General features: G+C 41.6%; 1 protein-coding gene across 2 annotated transcripts; it reads left to right on the top strand.

Annotated features, from left to right (window-relative positions):
- Nucleotides 1–4,495: 4,495 nt before the first annotated feature.
- LOC134207573 (probable E3 ubiquitin-protein ligase makorin-1) lies at nucleotides 4,496–22,959 on the top strand. Of its 2 annotated transcripts, none has more exons than XM_062683280.1 (4): nucleotides 4,496–4,956; nucleotides 19,512–20,442; nucleotides 20,507–20,771; nucleotides 20,852–22,959. In XM_062683280.1, the coding sequence occupies exons 2-4, from the start codon at nucleotides 19,529–19,531 to the stop codon at nucleotides 20,969–20,971; spliced, it is 1,299 nt and encodes a 432-aa protein (XP_062539264.1). In that variant the 5' UTR covers nucleotides 4,496–4,956; nucleotides 19,512–19,528; the 3' UTR covers nucleotides 20,972–22,959. The 2 variants fall into 2 exon arrangements, with proteins under 2 accessions (XP_062539264.1, XP_062539265.1); XM_062683281.1 differs by lacking the exon at nucleotides 4,496–4,956 and adding an exon at nucleotides 5,571–5,669.
- Nucleotides 22,960–23,485: the final 526 nt, after the last annotated feature.

Raw genomic sequence — 23,485 nt, 5'->3', positions numbered from 1 at the left:
AAATATTACCAAGATCTCGGCTGTTGGAATCTCGGCAAAAATTTTGCCGAGGTCTACAAAATAATTTAAGTGTGTTCACGGCATTTTGAAGGATTTGGCGTTGTCGAGCGGCCGTTTAAGTAGCCGGCTTGATAACTTCTCACGAACTCATTCACTAATGGTGACAGACGACGGAAGATGATCTGGGATATCACTTTGTAGGCGGCATTAAGGATGGTGATCGCTCGAAAGTTCTCACACTCCAGCTTGTCGCCTTTCTTGTAAATGGGGCAAAAAACCCCTTCTTTCCACTCCTCCGGTAGCTGTTCAGTTTCCCAGATTCTAACTATCAATTTGTGCAGGCAAGGGGCTAGCTTTTCCGGACCCATCTTGATGAGCTCAGCTCCGATGCCACCCTTACCAGCTGCTTTATTGGTCTTTAGCTGTTGGATAGCATCCTTAACTTCCCTCAAGGTGGGGCTGGTTGGCTTCCATTGTCCGGAACTGACGTAATCATCTCCTCCGCTGCCTTGACTTTCACTGTTTGTACTCTCAGTGCCATTCAAATGTTCCTCGTAGTGCTGTGTCCACCTTTCGATCACCACACGTTCGTCCGTCAAGATACTCCCATCCTTATCCCGGCGCATTTCGGCTCACGGCACGAAGCCTTTGCGGGATGCGTTGAGCTTCTGATAGAACTTGCGTGTTTCTTGAGAACGGCACAGCTGTACCATCTCCTCGCACTCCGCTTCTTCTCCTGAAAAAGCCGGGTCTGATGTCTCCGCTTCCGTCAATAACGTTCCACGTTCTGCCGGATACCTTGCTGCAGCGCGACCGCCCGCGCTGCGTCCTTATCCTCCAAAATCTGTCTGCACTCTTCGTCGAACCAATCGTTCCGTCGACTTCGCCCCATATACTCGACGTTGTTCTCCGCTGCGTCGTTAATGAATGCTTAGACTGTATTCCAGTGCTGCGAATGGCCATATTCTTCGAGGTGGCGAAATCAGTTAGTCGTAGGCCGTTTTCGTTCGTCAGCCGGTGAGCGCTGAACTTCCCAATAGTCGGTCTAAACTCCTCCTCTTGGCCAACCTGAGCGTTCAAATGATGATTTTGACGTCGTGGCTTGGGCAGCTGTCGTACTCACGTTCCAGCTGCGCGTAGAATGCGTGCTTATCATCATCACTGCTTCCGGAGTGTGGGCTAAGGACGTTGATTATGCTGAAGTTGAAGAACCGGCGTTTGATCCTCAACCTGCACATTGTTTCATTGATCGGCCACCACCCGATCACGCGCCTTTGCATATCGCCCATCACTATGAAAGCTATTCCGCAGCTCTGGTAGATGGTATAATTACCTCTAAACGTTCGCACCATTGATCCCTTCCAACAAACCTCCTGCAGCGCTACGATGCCGAATCCACGGTCCTCGAGCACATCGGCGAGTATGCGTGTGCTTCCGATGAAGTTGAGAGATTTGCAGTTACACGAACCGAGTTTCCAATCGCTAGTCCCTTTTCGTCGCAGTGGTCTTCGCCGATAGTTCCGGTCCATACTCTCTTGTTGATTGTTCGTTGCTTATGTTTTTTTAAAGGCTGGCTTGCAGGGCCTGACTCCAAACCCCCTAAATTTCCGGAGGGCCATTCCTCCTTATTCCCGGTGGACCATGTTGCACAGTTTCACTTAGAGTCGTTCACTGACACTGGGGCGATGATCAGCCGCCCCTAACATGGAGAACAGACGCTGTTGTGAGCCGATCCTGACATGGAGAACAGACGCTCAATAAGATTTGCACCTCCGGAGAGGAGCAAGGTTGCTCGTATCCCGGCCAGCACCACGGGGAAGTAGGGATAGGAGGTGGTGGGTAAGAGGCTAAGGACCGCAAAGTGGAGTCTATTTTATTCCTTCAGGTACGCGAAGTACCAATGGTACGCTTTACCCAGCATTTTCCGTGACAATATACTATATAAAGTTATTTTTGGCAGTGTATACATGATTCTCAAAGGTCATGCTAATTTGGAACACTCGATTTGAAGCATCATTCCACATTTCAACCATCTTCACTCTGAAACTCATCTAATTCCACGTAAAATCTTATTTCTGTTTGTACGTAACTTCTTTTACGATGAATGATGGAAGAAATAAACGAAAAAACAGCAAATTTAATAACAAATTATTTGGCGGATTTTGCATTAAAATTTTTGGAAGCTTAGGTCACCACTTCGTCGAAGCAACCGACTGAAGAAGCAACAAACGGTGTTGAACTTAATCTGTAGATTTATAAAACACTTTAATAAAGTTTAAAAAAGAAGCAATAAGGCAGTCAATTTTTTTTATTATTGTCTTTATTAAGGAGACTTTCAGCCCGAGGCTGGCTCGTCTCCGGGAGTCAAAATTGAATCATTTTATCATCTAGGATAGGATGTGACAATTGAATTGCGACTGCCTTGTTGTTTCCTCAGTCGATTGCTTCGACGAGGTGGTGTCCAGTGCTTCCAAATATTTTTTATGCAAAATCCGCCAAATAATATATGTATAAAATTAATGTTTTCTTGTTCATTTCTTCCATATTTCGTAACCAAAGATGCTACGTAATATCACAGACAAACAGACATAACACATTGAACATTTACTCATCAAATTCATCGTCCTACAAAGACTAACGATATCTGTTGTTTCCACTAAGTTGGGCAAACCACGAACCAGATGGCGGTAATGAGCAAACGTCAAACTAGAGCAAATCCGATGCGCGCGCCACGAGTGATCGATTGGGCAACTAATGATTATTTAAGTTGACCAGTAAATTAGTAAACGATGAAAATTTCACAAGTGTTCTGTCTGTTTGTCTGTGGTAATATCAGCAAAAAGTTTTTACATGAAATTAGATGAGTTTTACAGTAAAAAGAGTAAAAACTTACTTAATATTGTTTCAAATCGAGTATTTCAAATTAGCATAACCCTTGAAAATCATGCATACATATTTTACAGTCTAGCATACATTCATTTTGCCCAAAACATCGAAAAACAAACTTTTGAATTTTGTCATAAATTTCAATTTAATTACCCAGCAACACGGCCAAGGCAACAACAAGCTGCACTTTTTAAAATGTGATACCGCCGATCGAAGTAATCGATTGCCATTTTCACTTAATCAGCAACCGGTACGATTTTGACAGAAAATCGGTACAATTTTCAATGAATAATTGGCACATCCTATATCCTAGATCCTATATTTATCATAGCCTCGGATATTCCTGTATCTTGGTAACGCAATCATCTGTGGAAGTCGGGCCTACTACGGGCTCCAGAAGAAACTGCGGTCGAAAAAGATTCGCTACCACACCAAATGTGTCATGTACAAGACGCTTATAAGACCGGTTGTCCTCTACGGACATGAAACATGGACAATGCTCGAGGAGGACTTGCAAGCACTCGGAGTATTCGAGAGACGGGTGCTTAGGACCATCTTTGGCGGTGTGCAAGAAGACGGTGTGTGGCGGCGAAGAATGAACCATGAGCTCGCCCAACTCTACAGCGAACCCAGTATCCAGAAGGTAGCTAAAGCCGGAAGGGTACGATGGGCAGGACATGTTGCAAGAATGCCGGACAGCAACCCTGCAAAGGTGGTGTTAACTTCAGATCCGGCAGGTACGAGACCCCAGAAGTAGTACTGAGAGGTAGTTCCTGGGGAAACGATGGTGGAGCCCAAGGGAGTTTAGTCGGTATTACCGGTATGGTCGAGTCCGACACTCCAGTACACTTCCGTGTGGTAGTTTGGCAACTACAATGCACGTGTACTGGGTTAGTGTTGTATTGTCGGTGTAGCACCAACTTAGAATTCGGAAGTCGGGACTTCCGAACCGAACTTTCTTCCGAAATTTTATCTGTCAAACTAAATGATGCGTTGTATAGCGCATCTTTAGGCAAATTCAGCGCACTACTTCCGAAGTTGGGAAAGTTGCCTGTATCTGGAGAAAAATCCAACTTCGGTATAAAAAGCGTTCTAACTTTATTCCGGATAGACAATAAATGCATTCTCCCTTGTAAAAAAAAAAAAAAAAGGTACGAGACGGCGTGGAGCGCAGCGAGCGAGATGGGCAGACCAGGTGCAAAACGACTTGGCGAGCGTGGGGCGTATCCGAGGATGGAGAGATGCGGCCTCGAACCGTGCATTGTGGCGTCAAATTGTTGATTCAGTGTTATCTGTTTAGATGTTAACTAAATAAATGAATTAATGGTAACGCAATCTCAAGCGAAAACCCACCTATCAACAAAAACAAACGAAAATTGTAGCGCAAGTACGATCAAAGTGTGCTACAACCGTTAATGGTTTTTATTTAAACGTCGACAGAACAAATCCAAATTTGAATATTTAATTTTAAATACATGCATTCAAATTTACTGTGTCCCATCATACCCTAAAGTCCCTTGCCACTCTTGAGTCTTTTCGAGCAGTTCCCGTTACGAACGAACCGCTGTTTGACAGTTTCCTTCCCGTTAGTTTCTTTTGTTTTCACTCCGACGGACCGAGATAAAATACAACTGTTTTTGCATCGCGAACTGTCGCTGCCGTCGCTGCACTTTTCCGCTGTATATCTGTCCGCGTGTGTGCGCGATTACGCGGATAGATTGATTAAAAATTAAATCCCGCGAATGTGTGTGCCGCCGTTCAGAGAACCACCAGCAGCATCAGTTTCGGTTCGTGTGCGGAGTGTGTGACGGAATTTTCGTCGTAGTTTTCGGACGTCGCTGATGGTGCACGAAGAAAAGTGAAGTGTTGGTTTGTGTTGGTTACGTAGAACATTGCTTTTTGACAGACACGGTGGTGGCCAGTCAGACTGCTGCAATAACAGTGCTCGGGTTTGAAGGTGGAAAGTGTATTTTTGAGCGGATTTTCACGGATTCACCGAGTGATATTATAGGAATATCTACCGTCAACAACCGAAACCATCTATCGATTCGAGTTTGCAGCTTGTTTCCGGTAAGTAGCGTTCCGAATTGAGCTATAATTCGGTATTTTAGTTAAGGGGGTGCACCCAGCGACAGGTTGCCCTGTGATGGAAACAGGGCTGTTATTGAGTAACTTTTTTGCACGTTTATCATCCCGTCACTGCCAGGTTCAGTGAAGTCGTTGATGAAAATGCTTGTATAAGTCATTCGTGTGATTTCCATTGATCATAAAAATTCCTCAATCTTGTCGACGAAAATATTTTTCACAGAAATTGAGGAATGTACCACATTTCGTTGACTTTAATGATCACAACTTCTTTCACGGCAGCATGGCTTGAAAATGGTTTTGTCGATAGCTTTAACGCTAATCATTTCCCGCGGGTGCATACCCAAGTAATCAAAAGTTCCTTTAAAAGTACGATTTTCGCCTAATCGTCTCAGTCAAGTTGATATAGCTAAAAACGCACTTTTAAAGAAACTTTTGGTAACTTCGTGTACCGCTTGGATGCTTCTGCAATTCCAGCTGCTTCAATCGTTTCCGAAAGCCGTGGTCGTCCCCAGCCCTGCAAGTGCTTTGCACTCTCACGGGAGGGGATTAGCCTCGCAGTCAAAACTAGGTAAGGTGAACACAGAAAGAAAGCAATAAGGTGAGCAAAAAATCGACATTTTGACAAACACATAACATTGTTTATATTGTCTGTCCATTTGTGGCTGAGGTGGTGTGGCTGTGCTGCTCTAAATCGGGTAATTTTAATTTTTGGAAGTGCTAGACATATTTTGTAACTCTGCAGGAAACCCCCGAATGCAAACTTATTCAAATTCGAGCGATGTGAAAAGGAAAAACACCCCAATATCGATCCCCTTCGAGCATATTTTTGTTTATACTTCGTGTCTTTGGTTTGCAAAAGCACAGCAGCTGGAATTCAAGGGGCGAGGAGGTATAGGATCGTAGCAGTTATTGCAATTTGTTTGGATAATGTGATGATGACCGAACAGCTGTACCTCGTCGGTAGGCTTACAGAGAAAAAAAAGGTCATAAGAGAAATAGCAGCACCTGGTTGATAGAGGGGTGTGGGTGGCGTAATTCATTCGAATACGTATTCCTTGAGATTTCTGCGTGCTAGATTTGGTGATGAAGTGGTCTTCGTTCATTGTGTAATACCATTTGTGAGTTTATTCGGTTTGTAAGTGCAGATAGACATTGCCCATTAGTCATTTATTGTTGTGATTTGGATTGAACATGAAACGGAGGTTCCGTGATTTGTCACGTATCAACATAGTTGTAAACCTTTATGGTTCTCTGCTCTGCTGTAGGCTGTAGGGTTCATTAAGATTCATTGGAATACTGATATGTATATGGATGCGTTGCTTGGAAAAGTGTTTGAAAGGATCATTGTAGTAAATATATCAGAAAATTAATTAGTGCGACATACACCAAGGTCATTTTTCACGCGGTTCGTTTTTTCTCGATTGTGGCTTTCGGTTTGTATGATCCAATGGATTAATCTAACGAAAAAAATTTACCAAAAATAAAAGAAAAATCATGTGGTTTAGTTAGTGACAGTTTAGTTAAACGTGGTTAAACCAAGAAATAAATGAAATCCAATCGCATAACAAGCGACCTTGGTGTATTTATAGCGCACGATTATCTCTTAATTGAGAGTTGCCTATAATTATGTGTGTGCTGCTGTTACGAAAGTTCTGAATATTTGTAAGACGAGAATTTCTGGATTTTCAAAAATGCCGATTATTGAAGCACTACTGGCCAGAATTTTTCGTTACTTTCATTCAGTTCGTTGGATAGATTTGGACGCAATTCGATCTCGAACCGTAACTCTTCTAAAGCGATCTCTCCGAAGATCAGCACACCAGTTGGCAACGAATCCGTTTGATTATAGCTTTCCATACAGGTCATCTATGAAGACAAATTTGGTAACAATATGCTTGCTCCGTCTTAGGATATTGTCGCTTTCCATTAAATGTATGCAACTCTGGTTACCATCGAAGACGACCGTTGGTCCTTGTGCTGCAATATCTTCAAGTGATTTTCCTATCGTTAGGAGCCCAGTCAACTACAACAGAAAAGTCTGATTTCCCGTTGTAGTTGACTGGGGCCGTAACTATAGGAAAATCACTTGGAAGATATCGCAGCATAAGGCATTCAATAAGAACAGTTTGACTGAAAGTTTTCCAAACGATTCTGTAACATTCCTTAAAAAACCATACATCAGAAAATCATTCCCCAGAAAAACGTTCCTCAGAACACCAGTACCCCGAAAACCATTCCTCAGAATGCATCATATCCCACAATTCTATACCAACATTTGAAAAGGGTGTAAGAGCCAAAATTTATTTATTTTGATTCTTTGTCCACATATATAGCTAAATATGTAGACGAAGAATCAGAAGGAATAACTTTCAAAAATTTATGTTTCTGTATTAGTAATTGCAGTAGCATATTTCAATCAATGTAAAAATGGGCCTAGTTCCATTCACGCCGTTGAAACCGAATAGATTGAATGGTCGCTTTTATCTGATTGGTATAAGTATAAGCGAAATTCTCTCTCAAACAGAAATAGAATCTACAATAGAAGAACAACAAACGCATGCTTAAAAAGCCATTTCATCTCAGTTTGAGAAAACGTGCGCTTGCCTAGAAGCGTCCATTTACGCTTCGCCTCATTCCGAGCAATTGGTTTTAAAGAAGGATTCATCTACTCTTTCGCCTTATTCCCGTCAAATGCGTAGAGCACGCAGGCGAAATACTATGGGAAAATGATAATGCATGTTTCCATTTACTTATTAATGATATGAGTGTATTACTTCTACGTTAAGTTAAACGATTTACAATTATCTGGAAATAGGAAATGCTAATATCGTCTTCCAAACTTAGCCGTATGTGCATTAGAGTGGGGCGCAGTTGTATGGAAAAACGCAAACTTCGTCCGATCAAGTGAGATCAAGGTTTTTCTGAATCGTTTTGGGACCCCAATCAACTGTGCAAAATATGGGCTCGATTGGTTGCAACCTCGCATGCCGCATCGCGTTTTAAATTTACATGGAGATTAGTATGGGAAAACGTACTATTTTACATTTTTGCTCTTAGCGGCTTCAATTTATCATCAATCACGTGACTCAATACGTTAGCATATAGCCTGGAAGATGCCGAAAGACTTTGCCAAAGAAGGTACGTAGCTGGAAGGTCTACGAAAAATGTTATTACGTTTCGAAAATTGATTGTTCAAACCATATGCAAGAAATCAATGTTTCTGCCAGCACTACCGGACAACCTATGGTTATCGAAGGGCAAAACCCATCTTCCTTCTTGTCGGATTTTTTTCTTTGTGAAACAATTCCAAATAGCTCCCATTAGCTCTAAAGCCCTATAAGATCAATTATTTTGAAATAAGACTTAGTTAAATTATTGGTCTACGGAGTACAGCAGTGCTGGCAGAATAAACGATTTTTGCATATGGTTTGAACACTCAATGTTCGAAGCGTTATAACTCTTTTCGTGGACGTTCCAGCAACGTGCCTTCTTCAGCAAAGTTTTTCGGCATCCTTTGGGTTATACTTTAACGCAATGTGCCACTTGGTTTACGATGAACTGAAACCTCTAGTAGTAGAAATGCAAAAATATACGTTCTCCCATACTAATTTCCATACAAACTTCAAACGCGATGCGGAAAGCGAGGAAGCAACCAATCGGTCCCAAATTCTGCACAGTTGTTCAGGACCCAGAATGGCTTCGAAAAACCATTGATTTGAAAAAATGACCATGACGCCCCACTCTAATGTGCATGATAGAATTAGAGGCAAAAGTATAGATTTGATAGTTCCGTTAGGATACGGCAGGCATGTAGAATTTTTGTATAGAAGCCTTTCCATATCATTGTAAATCGTTTAACCGTCGTGACTGTTCATTTCTGCTAGTTTTCTCTTTTCCGTAGTATTTTCGCTGATAGTTTTGCATCCCTGTTGGTCGTAATTCCATCACAGGTTATGGGCCCAGCTAGTGAAAAGTGGAAAGGTGAGCAAATTAAAAAATCGTGTGTAACGATAGTCGTTAAAGAGAGAGCATTTTTTCGACAAGCTTCTTCCACGTGATCGGGTTCGAACAGAATGGCGGAGGCTGCGAAGAATACCTTCTCGAAGTTGAACCAACATAATTGGGTGTTGTGGAAACAACGCATTGAGTGGTTGTTGTAAAAAGAAGGCTTGTGGGATGTGGTGAATGCATCGTAGCGGGATTCGGACAAAGAGGCGGATGAGTGGCGGAATAAGGATCGAAAGGCTCGAGCAAACATTGGACTGTTCCTTGAAGAGAGCCAGTTCAAATTAAGTTAAAAATGCAACAAGTGCTAAGGCAATGTGGAGCGCGCTCAATGAAAGCCACGGCGTCGACTATCGTGCATTATTTGAGTTTGCTTTGCGGTGCGAAGTGAAAGCATGGAAGATCATTTTAATTCTATGGAAGAACTGTTTGATAAGTTGGCAGTGGCTGGTCAGGATTTGGATGTGCCGCTACAGATTACGATGATATTCCAAGGTGTTCCGCGTCGTACTCTTGCAAAGTCTGCAATCTCTGGCGGATGCAGATTGGACTGTCGCATCGGTGAAAGCAAGTTTGCTAGACGGGTACTTCTTCTTCTCTTCTCTTGTGTTTAGACAGGGAGATCGGAGTATGCCTTGGTAGAAGACGGGCGTGAAAAATATATAACCGATAAAAAGTTGTCAAAACCAGTGAATAAATTTTCAAAAATTTGGAGTGACATCGAGAGCAGTGTAACGGACAGTTCTTTAAATCGTTGATGGCAGAACAAAACTGGACGATCAACCTCGAGTAACTTTTCGGGCTCTGTAATGGCAGCTCCCTCTCTGAAGAAAGGGGATAAGCAGTTTCCCCTTAATTTAAACAGCTTCGTGTGCAGGATACAAGCATGTGAAAGTAGTGATCATCGACTATCAAGATCATGACAGGAACACCGAGTCTGTTAAGTACAATTTTCATTAATTTCAAATGACAAAATTCTAGACCCTACTGATTTGTCTTCTACAAATCTACATATTCAAAAACTTATTGTTGTTCACTGCTTTCTGCACATCACGTTGTGGTTCAGTTTTTATTGAAGTTGTATTTATATTGATTGCATTATGCGTGATCGCTTTACGATTTGCTTTTACAATTAGTACATTAGATTGAATTAATAATCATGCCATTGTAAAAATCTCGCGCTTAGTTTCATAGGGGCGTAACTGTATTGATCGATTTCTCTTAATCGATTTAATATTTTGTTAATAACCCAATTGTTTCAAAAGCTACAGCCGTGTTTATTGATTCTGGTGCAAGATTCAATCATCCTTTATCACGCCAAACCATTAAATCATCGACGAACTAGCGCAAATCGGTACAATAATAAAAAGAAAACATCGACGAAGAGAAATCGATCAATACAGTTACGCCCCTATGAAACTAAGCGCGAGAAATTATTTGTTTTATACTTATCTACGCTTTCGATCTTCGGCTGTATAAAGTTGAACCGATCGGTAATAATCGTAATGTTCGTATACATACGAAAGGCTCATCGCGTGGTTTATGTGTCATGTGCAAGATATATTTTTCGCAACAAGTTTGTCGAATATTTGTAGCCAGAATGTGTTGAACGTAATCTCAACAGTTATTAGTTTAAATTTTATCATTGCAATGTAAGACGCAACGAAACGATTTTTGTTCGGATTGCGAATGTAATTCTGTTTCATATCTTTGATTGTAATTCTGTTCGAACTCCGAATCAAATTCTTTTCGATTGTTAAATGAAATTATGTTTGAATGCAGAATGTAATTCATTTGGTTTCCCAAATGGAGTTCTGTTCCGAACGGAATTCTGTCGATTTCCGAATGGAGTTCTCTTTAATATTTGTGAATGGTATTCTGTATGAGTTTAAAAAAAATCGTTTCGATTGTCAAATTAAATTCTATTCAAATTCCGTATAGAGTTCTGTTTGAATTCCGAATGGGATTCTATTCGATTTTCGTATGGAATTATGTCCGAATTTCGAAATTCGAATAGAATTTTTTTGAAATCGGAATGGAATCCGGTTCGGATTCCGAATGGAATTCCTTACGCATTGCGAATGAAATTCTTTTTGAATTCCGAATTTACTTCTGTTTGAATTCTGAATGTTTTTTTTTCTTAATTCTAATAGATTTCTGTTCGTATTTCGAATGCGATACTGTTCGAATTCCAATTGGAGTTGTGTCTGAATTTCGAACGGAGCTCTTATGAAAATTTAAATGGATTTTTCTATTCTAACTTCAAATTAAATTCTGTCCGAATTTTGAACGGATTTTTTTCCGAATTCGAATGGAGCTCTGTTTGAATACCAACGGAAGTTCTTTCAGAGAGAATTTCAGCCCTAGATCACAATATACATTTATTCTGGCTTTGTTTGCCTTCTATTTTGACTATCTTCAAATCTTCCTTCTCATAGCCTGTTTTAAATATATCTCTTTTGTCTCAACTATCTTCCTCGCTTTCAATTTTGTTAGTAGAAAATGCATTTTAGACATAGCTAATTCTTTGAAGAGTGGTAGAAATGCTAGTACCTATTAGGTTGGTAAGAAAATAGATCAGAGTGCGTTTTTATATGATATGTAGATTGTTCGCGAGAATCAGACCATATATCCAACATCCCAGTGATTTCTCGTGTAAGTGCAGATGACTCGTCGGTTTCTATCAGCGAGTATCATGTCAACATTTTCCTACCCATTCCTTAATTGACCTGCATTCGGACACGGCCGGCGCTGGCATTGCTTAATTTTGGATCACCAGTTCTTACACATTGAAGATGATGTTAGTCCCAAACTTCATCTGTTGGTTCTCTGTGTAGCGATGGAGTAGCAACAGTGGGTGGTCAATCATGCTCATGCTCATGATCTTCTGTTGTGTTTAGACAGGTGACGTTTGATCATGAGCTCATCTGCTTCTTTAACGTCGATTTGACAGCCCACTCCTATGGCTGCGGATGCAGCAAAGTTGTTTCGGTCTCAGCAGGCGAGACAGCCAATTTTTTCAGCCGTTGCCCTACTACGTGTTTGGTTTTATAGTCAGGTTTTCTTTTTGGTTTGATTTGGAACTTATTTATATTTTATTCATTGCTTCTGATCGCTTCAAACCATTAGTGTTCTCTTTTTGCAATTTAAACTATCTCGGAGGTTAATTTTGTGGAGCCAGTATTTACTGAAGTAGTGACCCGTTAGCAGTCTGTTCAGAATTATTGTTTCGACATTGTTCAGTGGTAAGTTGTAGTACAACGGTTTTTATTTTAATTCTGTCTTTATTGACTTTTTTTGCAGTTTTTGCAGCAGCCGTAGATATGCATCTTTCAGCAATATTTGATTTCAAGTAGTTCTCCGTGTTGCGCTCAATGTTTGGCCAAGGAATCGGCCAAATCATTGCCTTTGATATTGATATGGCTGGGAATCCACTGAATGTCGACCTTTCATTCCCTACACATTTGGATGATCTCGTAGGTCATCTGGCTTCGTTATGGTTGCCTTTGGCTTTGCTCCAGCATCATACAGAACGACAATGAATCCGTCAGGATTACCGCGTTCTTAAACTGTCCTTGACATATTTCTACTGTGGCGACTTTTATCGCTACCATTTCGGCAGTCATTATCGATGTTTGGTGTTCCAGCCTCAACGATATCCTTTTGTTGATAGATTCCATGTAGACTCACAACCCGCAAGTATCGTCCCACATCGATGCGCTTATGATTTTTATTTATACTGGACCTATATTTTCCATTGAGCATTCCTAACACCTTGTTTCATCATTTTGGGGTTAGCATTCTGTTTTTGAAAGTAGCTCCCACGTTTGTGTTGATTTCGATATCCTCTACATCCGGATGTTCTTTTACTCTTCGAATAGGGCTGATGATGTTAAATTTATGTACATGTTCCAGATATTGTTTTTCCATGTACGTCAGTCTTCCTTCGTCCCCCTCGTATTCTTCGATGTCTAACAATTGTTCGTGAATCGGGCTCCGGTACGCTAGAATCTTGGCGATCTCTGTGCACGCTATATATTTGCTTTTAATGTTCCATGGCTCTTGACTTGCTACAGCTAATAAAGAGTTCAATCTATCGATTTGTAGTCCGAGATATCTGTGACTGTTGACCATCTCTATCTCTACGTTGTTGATTCTAACGTTTATCGTATTGTTTCCTCCGTGGAATAAGACTATTTTAGTCTTGTCCGGACTGATGTCCAAATTCAGATCGTGTGCTTTTCGTGCAAAATGGTTTACTTGGTGTTGCATCTTCTGGTTTACCATCTCAACGGACTTCGCTCTAACCATCAGGGCGAAATCATCAGCGAATTGCACCAATATTACCGTCTACGGGGGTGTCATTGGGCCAAAATGTGGTATGCTCCAAGTAAATGTTACAAAGCTCTAGTAGTTAATATTGGAATCAAGTTGTAATTAGTTAGGTACAAGCTTGAACAATAAATTTACCACTGTGTGGGGAAAAAATAATAAATGAGAGAAATTCTTCAAAGTTATATGTTGTTTAAAATTTGACCATTCTCACCCCTCACAGGGGGCCACATACAATAAAGTTCAGCGGTGACGGTGCAACGATTCAATCGTTCAATAAAAATAATTGCCTACATTACGGCTTTTACCAACTATGTATGGCAAATCAACCAAAGGCTTGGCCCAATCTCACCCCTTTTTAGCATGCATTGCTCGTTGCTACGAAAAAGCAAGACCGCTGAATAAATATTCATAAAATTCGACAAAACAACAAACAGATTATCGTAACATGATCACCAGGTATCCATCGATGTTATGTAATATATTTGTGGGGCATTACTGACACTATTTTAATACGGGTTCATTCGATCAATAGTTTTACATTCAAATTCCAAGCATTATGGTACGAGCACAATTAATCCTTGGAATTTGTTTTGTGATTTCCTAGACGTGAATTTTAATATAATTTCGAACCGTTTGAAGTTTTCATCAAAATTCGTAACAGTTTCTGAGATATTAGAAGTTGAAACATTTTTCGTTTTTGGCCCAATCTTACCCCCTAGGCCCAATGTCACCCCGAACGACGGTACATGTGATTCGCCAACCGTAATGTAGCTTTGTCGTGTATATGTTGAACAGAGATGGGGACCAAGGTTGTTAACGTTAATCAACGTTTAACGGCGTTCCGTTGAATCGTTGACGTTAATTTCAACGTTCACCGCGAACTTCGATGGTTCGCTAAATGCCATGGTTAACGTTAACGTAAACGAATTTCGTTGATTAACGTTAACGTTTCGCATTAATAATCCCGTTGATTAACATTAGCCTTAGTAAAGCAGCCTCACAATATTTACATAATGTACAAAATTATAATCCGGTACAAATACATGAACTATTTTTGCTATGTCGATGTCGGCAGTACCCAGCAATTTCACTTCCGTACCACGAGCACCTTTTTAGTGACAAAGTACCTACAACTGTGGTTTGGATTTGCATCCCGAAATTTTCACTTGTTTATCAAACCGTTGGCCATGACAACGCTTCCGACGATGCATCGCTTCTTGAGAAAATCAACGATGGAATCAACGTCGGCGTTGACGTTGATTCAACGCTTTTCATTGACGTTAACGTTTATTTTCCAAACATTCAACGCAACGCCGTTGACGTTAAATTTTCCGAAAAATTAACGTTAACGGCGTTAATCGATGATTAACGTTAACATCCCTGATGGGGACATAACGTCGCCCTGTGGAAGCCCGTTGCCAGAGCCTAAAATATTCATCTTCATGAAGCAACTTCGGTCCGAATTTTGACAAACATCGCATGAATATTCAAAACATAGAATGACATAGTCAAACGACTACTCCACCAATTCGTTCATTCGACTGTCACTGAGTGTGCTTACTATTGCGAGAAAAGAAAAATTCTAATTTTGCGGAGCAAAGAAGAAGAAGCAGACTGAGTGTCGGAAACTTCAAAATGGCATGCACTGTACGAGTGGTTGCACTGTAAAGTGTTGATATTTGTTGATATCAAGAAGATTCGAGAAATCTAAAATGTTTCAAAATCACATAAATATATGACAAAATACCTTTAAAGTACCATAAAACTTGTTTAAAAAATATAGCGGCATGTAACACTCGTTTAAAGTTGCATATTCTCGTTGATTTTAATAATCAACATTCACACCGAAAAAATAAATCAAAAATTTTTACCGTGCAACAAGTGATTTGACGTTTGCGGAACAGCTTTCCGACAGTCGACCGTCGGACCCCGGTTCGAATTTTTCAATCTTCTCGCAATATGTGCGGAAAAAACATAATTAGTATTGTTTATGTTGATGTTTACCGTTGAAAGTGCCTCGCGGATGAAAATCAGATTCAGTTCCATGTGACAAATTACTTTATTCATTAGAAACGTGTTTAGATTTCTGATAATTAATCAATTTGTAAAATGTGCATAAATATTCAATGACTAATATTCAACCGAATATTGACAGTCCAGAGCCGACTATGAATGTGTTTGGAAGTGAGCTGACAAGTGAAGAAAGGTGGACTACACCAAAAATTTCGATTTTTTACACTCTGCCCGTTGCTAACGATCCTTTTCAAAACTTTCATTTTTACTCTCCTGTTTTTCAAGAATGATGAAACCCAGATAAATAATCCTGGCGGAAACATCATCTCTTGCGATCGATTATCACTGCGTTGTATGCGTTCATCAAGTCCAAAAATGTCACAGTCGTGATGGAACCTTCTCTTTTTTGATAAAGGAGTATGTTCGTATGGTTCAAAACGTTTTCGGTAGAAAGCCTCTTGTGATTCGATCGGACGGAGGCGGCAAATTTGTAAACCGCGAATTGCAAGAATTCTACGAAAGCTCAGTTCACGATCCCGTACTCACCCCAACAAAACGGGGTAGCCGAGCGAAAAAAAATAGGTCGCTGCAGGAGATGGCTATTTGCTTGCTGGCGGATGCGAACATGACGAAACTCTACAGGGGTGAAGCAGTGATGACAACAGCGTACCTGCGTATCAAGTGCCATCAAGACTCACCGTAGAGTCAACTTTGGACGGGGTGAAAGTCAGAATTCGGCCACTTCCATGTATTCGGTTGTGAAGCCTACGTGCGTATTCCGGATGTGAAGCGGGTTAAGATGGCCCAAAAGGCCATAAAATTACTTTTCGGCGGATACAGCGAGGACAATAAGGGATACCGTTTTCTAGAGCAGTCTATTAACTGGGATGCTCGTTTTATCGAACACTACGATGGCTCGGAACATCAGCAGTTTGATGAAGCAAGTGTGAGTTCGGCACAGGAGATCGATATTCCATGCAAGCCAATTGAGTCGAGGCAAGATCTTTGCAGTGAAAGCAGCTTTTATGGTTGAGACGATGCATTGGATGGGTCAGGAGAGGAGTCTTTTCACGGATGTGATTCAGATGAACCATCAGAAAGAGGAAATATGGACGACATTGTGAAAATCGAAAATGGCGTGTTTGGTAGCCCAAGGGTCCAACCAAAGGTATGGCATCGATTATCTGGACGTTTTTGCTCCAGTAACGTGCATTGCAACATTACGTGCAGTTCTGGCAGTAGCGGGAAAAAGGTAGACCCAACGAACATTGCATTGAGAGCTGAAAAAAGGCTTATTCCATTAAAAATATGCTTCTTCAGTTAAAAAACAAGCTTATTCAACCTAAATTGTTTGTTGGGGATGACCTTACACCATTTTGATATCAAGACCGCATATATAAACGGAACGTTGAAGAAGGAGGTTTATACGCGTCAACCTCCGGGGTATGAAGTTACTAGTAAGGAGAGTCTTGTTTGTCGAATCAAAAAGAACATATCTAGAGTGCTTTGAGAATAGGTCGTATGTGCAAAAGAGAGTCTCTCTTTGCCTCCATTCTCTTTCGATTATTACAGATCTATAATAAAGTTTACTTCAGATTTCTTGGCAGATATCTAAAGATTATAGCTTTGTCTAGCGTTCTGAAGTGAAAATGTGGCAAAATATGCAAAACTAGCTTATGTACAAGCGAAAGAGAGCGTGAACAAAGAGAGCCTCTCTTTTGCACATACGACCTATTCTCAAAGCAATCTAGATATATGAGCTAAAACAGAGTGCGCGGTGCTGGAACAAAGCCTTACACGAAACCCTAATTCGCCTAAATTTTAAACAATGTCAATCTGATCCATGCTTGTATTTGCGCCATGACGGTGAGAAAACGGTCATTCTTCTAGTATATGTAGATGACTTACTGGTGGGATGTAAAGAGGAGAGCGAAATACATATCGTCTTCACAGCGTTGCGTAATGCGTTCGAAGCAGCCAATCTTGGACCGGTGCGACAGTTTCTGGGGTTGGAAGTTCCTCATAACAAAGGACACTACAGCATTCGTTTGACAAGCTACATTGATACATTGTTGATCAAATTTGAATTGATCAATTGTAACACATCAAAGAATTTACTGCACCCACGATACAAGTGCGCAACGCTATCTGGAATTCCACGGGAAGTTCTTGATTTTAGACTTCCTCGTATCACGGATAACATAATTGATAGTAATAATTGATAATTGCAACAACAAAATTAAATCTTTCGTCCGCTACCAGCCCTAACAGCATTCCTTCCTCTGTTCTGAAACATTGCGCTGATACTAGTGCTCCTTTAGTTAAGCTGTTCAATGTCTCGGTTCAGTAATGCGAATTTCCCACCCGTTGGAAATTCCCTTATATTATGTTCCCAGTTTACAAGAAAGGAGACAAACGAGACATTCTGAATTATCGCAGAATCACCTCTTTTTGCGCCTGTTCTACTAAGCTGTTCGAAATCATTGTTCAGAAGTCACTGATTTCGTGCGATTTTACCCGCAGCGATTAGTCTCAACAAACCTGATGCGGTGCATGGATTTCGAGTGGCAGACTGGCTGGACCTGAAGGTGGCATTCTCGCTAAACTGGATATGCTTGGATAGGCTTTGCGTTTTATCAAGCTCTGTACAACCGTTCCGATCCTACCTGACGAACCGCTCGGTACGAGTTGAGAATCGAAATCGGAAACATTTTGTGCAGCATGTCTCGTTATTGCTACCTGCCGGCGGCCGCTTGTTTTATGCAGAGTCCACGAAAATTTAGAAAGTAATAAAATGTGACACGGACTGCTTGGAGTTTCAACTACCAACTATGGTGCGTACATTCGCAGATCGGTGTTTGCGTAATTTTTTGTGCCTAAGTGTTGAAAAATGCAACATCATTTCGTACCACCGTAAGAACATACCGATCATCTTCGACTACAACCTCTCCGGACGTAGTCTCACCTGAGTGCAGCACCTAAAAGATCTTGGCGTTACCCTGGACAGTGGACTAACCTTTCGAGTTCACTACGATGATATAATCGCCAGAGCCAATCGACAACTGCGCTTAATGTTCAAAAATGCTGACAAGTTTCGTGATCCATGTTGCCTAAAAGCCTTCTACTGTTCGCTGGTACAATCAATTCTAGAGTCGAATGCTGCCATATGGAGCCCAAATAGAAGGTATTAAAACAAATCGTTAGATATGCACTTCGGTTCCTCAGGAGGCGTGATTCGAGGAACCTGTCACCGTACGCGGAACGTTGTCATCTTCTGGAAATAGAACCACATGATGTTAGGCGGTCAATTGCTCATGCCGCTTTTGCTGGGAAGTCACTTACGGGAGATATCGACTGCTTGGCTCAATTTGTACACTCCTGAGCAGGGATGAAAAAAAAAACAAATTTTCAGAAAATCAAAACCCGCAATCTTACTTTTAAAATATCAAGTGATTAAAACTCGCCAGTGATTAAGAATCATTTGAAAATCGTATCTTGGTTTGAAGCATTTCCCGTTACATTTTTAACTCTTTTTCCTTACCAGCATGAAAACATAACGCAAAATAGAATATATAATGGGACTGTTGACAATTAGCTGATATTAGTAAAGATAAATATTTGAATGAAAATTCTGTGTTTATTATCGTTTGAGTACATAATTTGAGAAGTTGTCGAAGCACACATTCGTTCAATTAGTACCAACTGAACGTCACCACTGTCATCGATTCTGAGACCGCTACTGACGCCATCGTTCTGTCCGCTCTCCGTACCGTGTCCACTCATCTTGCATTCTCTAACAGAAGTAACGTACGAGCTGCGCGAAACGCGGGTCTTTTCATGTCCTGAGAAAATGAAGCGGAGGGCCAAAAGTCTCGTAACTTACATTATTATGATGTCCGTGTTGGGAATGCATGGTTTTGAACATCCTACTGGGTGGGTATAACAAGAATTGAAGTTTTCAATAGTTTATCGTAAAAAATCTTGCGTTTCAATAAAATTGACAAAGTGCTGGAGAGTTTCCAAGTCGATTGATGTTATAAATCTCCAAAATTCATCGAAAGATAAAGGCGCTATTAATGTGCAAAGTCTTCGCGTAAGACGTTGTCCAACGCCATAACGAAAATGCATGAGAAACTTTTCTATTTCGTTAAGTAACATTCCCATCACTCTCCCTCTTTTTACAGACCACCCAATCGGCATCATGGACACCCCCACGGCCCTACTGGATGCCGTTACATGTTCATCGCTGTCGGTAGCTGGTCCCTCATCTTCTTCGTCGTCGCTGTCCTCCACGTCGACGGTAGGGTCGCCCTCGGCGGCAGCCAAAGAAATTTGCAAATTCTTCAAGATGGGTTTATGTCGCTACGGATCGGCTTGCCGTAATGCACATGTCGCAGCTCCGGAAGAACCGGAACCCGGCCCGTCGTTTGCCGCGGATCCTGGGCCCAGCACCAGTAGTTTCTCCATAGATCCACTGAAATGGATCAACGCGCCTGAATTTGTTCCGAAGTTCAAACAGTGGCAACCGTCGGCTGTGCCAGAAGAAATACTAGAGGCAGATCAAGACTTCGAAGCAGAAGAGCATCAACCGCTGCCGAATTATGCCGAAGACGAGGCAGCAGCAGCAGATGACGAAGCTGAAGGTGACGAAGAATTTGAAGACGATGATGCCCCAGCAGCTGGTGGCGGAATGTCCTACGCCGCAATTGTCACAATGAACAACAACCACAACGGTTTGGGAATAATTGAGGACCATGTGGATTCGGTGCTATGTCCGTATTTTGAAAACAGTGGCGTTTGCATGCTGGATACCTGTCCGTATGCCCACGGCGAGATGTGTGAACTCTGCGGCAAGTTTTGTCTGAACCCGCTGGACAAGGAACAGCAGCGGCTGCACAATGTGGAGTGCATCAAACAGCACGAGTTGGACATGGAACACTCGTTTGCGATCCAGCGGTCCAAGGACAAGATCTGCGGCATTTGTCTGGAGGTGATTCTGGAGAAGCCAAGCCGCGAGCAGCGTTTCGGGATCCTGCCCAATTGCAGCCACATTTTCTGCCTGGAGTGCATCCGGACGTGGCGCCAGGCGAAGAACTTTGAAAATAAGATCAAGCGGTAAGAGTGGGGTTACTGGAATGTAGAAAGTAGGGCAATTATTTATTCTATTGTATGATTTTAGGGGCTGCCCCACGTGTCGCGTTTCGTCCGACTTTGTCTGCCCCAGTATCGTGTGGGTGGAGAGCCGTGAGGAGAAGGAAAAGCTGATCAACGACTACAAGAAGGCGTGTAACACGACCCACTGCAAGCACTTCAAGCAAGGTACGGGCAAGTGTCCGTTTGGGAACAAGTGCTTCTACAAGCACGCCCTGCCGAACGGTCAGCTGGTCGACGTGGGTGGACCGTCCCGGCAGGCGGATAGTCGCTTGCGTATCAGTCACTTGCAGGTCAGTAGCCTTATGAAAGTAGGAAGGGGTGTGGCTTTTCGCTTTTGTTCTCACTAATTGATTTCCTTCATCTTCCACAGGATTTCTTCCGCGAAGTGCTATACCAGCGAGGGCATCTTTTAGACGACTTCATGTCGTCCATCTTCTCCGACACTGAAGAATCGGACAATTCCGATTCGTACGACCTGTACGACATCTAGTTGCTCAGTCCTACAACAGTAGCAGCAGCAGCAGCAGCAATAGTCCGCCAGTCGCACCAGCAGCAAACGCACCAGGATCAGTCGCTGTCGCATCCGCAGTCACAGCAACCCCCGAATGGCCATTTGTGCCAACAGCCGCAGCAGTACCAACACCACCAATACCTATACTACTATTACTACTATCAACTCTTCACCGGTGGCGGCGGCGAGTCCCGTTTTGGTAGCACCAATCACAGCAGTAATAACCGCAGCGGCGGCAACAATAATTGTATTTTCGTCTATTTAGTCCATATTGGAAGTGGAGGAGCAACTCTGGTGGCCGTCGGACCTGGTAGCGGAGAGTAGTAACCGTAACCGTTAAGGCTCAGTGTATTGTCCGACCGGGTCGTAGGCCTAGAGGTAGTTGCAGGCCACAATCGGCCCCGCCAGAAGGCGTGCACTAAGTTTATGTACAATTAGCGGTCCCAACGCCCCTCCTCCCTCAATTTCGGTTGGTGGCGTGCAAATTGGGAAATCCATATTGTTATCGACAAACAGTTATCCGCTCGAAATGCGGGACTGAATCGGATCATTATTAATGTAATTTCGCGTTTTTGTTAAATTCTGCCTATTCAAATCTGTCCACGTTTAAACGTTATTGATTAATTTGCCTTATTTATTCAAAAACATCGTTGGAATTTCGATTGTCTGTTTGAAAAGATTGTGTTGACCTGTAACGATAGTGCCCTAGATTTTTGTAAGCTGGCAAGGGAATGCCCTTTCATAACAAAGCTGTTTAAATATCATTATCGTCATTCAATTTATTTGGTATGTTGTAATTAGTGTGTAGTAAATTTCTAAACAAAGTGAATTTCTATCGCTAACAGATAAATGTTAAGTTAAACGGAAGCCATATACCCCACCTGCCTCCCTGGAGACCACCACGCAAGATATCGCGCTTGTCCTCCGATTAATGGAGGAAAGTCGACGAGTATCCGCGTAAGCAATCGTTCGAAAAAAAAGTAGATTGCCTTCAAAATTTAGTCCAATTTTACGTTTAGGAATCGATCTGTATAGTTTTTGTACCTGAGAAACTTCTAATTCTTCTACCTCTATTTCTCATTCCCACTATTGTTCACTCACTCAAACTCATTCGTGTAGAATGGTCGAAGTAGCCCTTGCCAGTGACGTCAAGTGGGGAGTTTAAATTCGGAATTTGATTTCAAACAGTTGGCAGCGCATTGCCAGGCAGGGCGGACGATGCGAAAACAAACATATTACTAACTACTACGGTTTTGAAAAATTATATATCAATGGTAGGAAAAAAGAAACTCAAATAAACTAGTATCTATTTCTATATTAGGAATCGATTGATTATCAATAGACTCGTTAACACAAAGCAAATCTATTCAAAAACCAAACAGAGGTTAGAATGCGTCAAATCTGAGCACCACACATTCATCAAAAAACGAAGAAATTACACTGAACATACATACATACTTACATACACACACAACATACCAGCTTGAGCAAAAGTAGAAAGAAATTCATCGTGATTACGAGAAGACAGACGAAATAAGCACCTTCAAGCGCAAGAAAACCCGCTAAATGCCTAACAAACACTATTATGAATGATTATTAATAATCATTAACTATATGTAACGGATTATTACGATTATATAAACCTAATAAATCTTACAATAATAGTTGTTTTAGCGAGAAAAAAAAGTATATAAACACAGAACACTTTAACATTAACGATCGATGGCTATCATCGTCGCCGAAGTCTAAAATGTCACGTTTGGAAAGTGAGAACAACTGGCTTTAAAACTAAAACTTGCATTGGCAAACACGAGCAAAACAAACGAAAAACAAAACAATTGTAAAGCGATTCCTGGAATCGGACAGCTACATGTGTTATTAGATTGTGAGAAACAAAGATAAAGATGATAAAACTGATAAACTTATGGCAAAAAGTTCAATATACATATGATAAATATCTACTTAAACTGAAATCTTTCATTGCTGGTTTTACTACGTAAGCCCAGTTATTAAAAATGTGCTTATCCCTATACGTTGCGAATGATTCACACGTGAGACGACCGTGATACTAAAAATTACTGCATAAGTAGGGGAAACTGGACACACATGTTCCTCACTTTTCCGGATATTTCTCGACGTAACATGCATAAATTTATACGCTTTTAGATGGAATCAAGTGAAGCGTCGGACAACAAGGTGGACTTCTGCCAGACGAAGTGACCATAATCGGTCGCCCCATAGGTCGCCTGGTGTAGGAAACAGAGAGGAGCGTGGTAAGGTAGAGGTCGAGGTCAGTCGAGATCAAAATGGATGGCGCCACTCCGACCAAGGTCATTAACGAGGCTATGGCCAGTCACCAGGAGGGCGGAGGCCAGAAAATGGAGCTGATCACAAACATCTCGGACGTGATCATGTCCTTCCTAGATAACCGCGGGAAATACAGCAGCGATCTAAAGATGTCTGTGATGACCCTCTGCAACATCGTCCCTTCTG

The sequence above is a fragment of the Armigeres subalbatus genome, chromosome 1 (assembly GCF_024139115.2).
Source record: "Armigeres subalbatus isolate Guangzhou_Male chromosome 1, GZ_Asu_2, whole genome shotgun sequence".
In the NCBI taxonomy this organism is placed as follows: domain Eukaryota; kingdom Metazoa; phylum Arthropoda; class Insecta; order Diptera; family Culicidae; genus Armigeres; species Armigeres subalbatus.
Note: the sequence above shows the minus strand (reverse complement) of the source record. Positions and strands in the feature narration are given on the sequence as shown.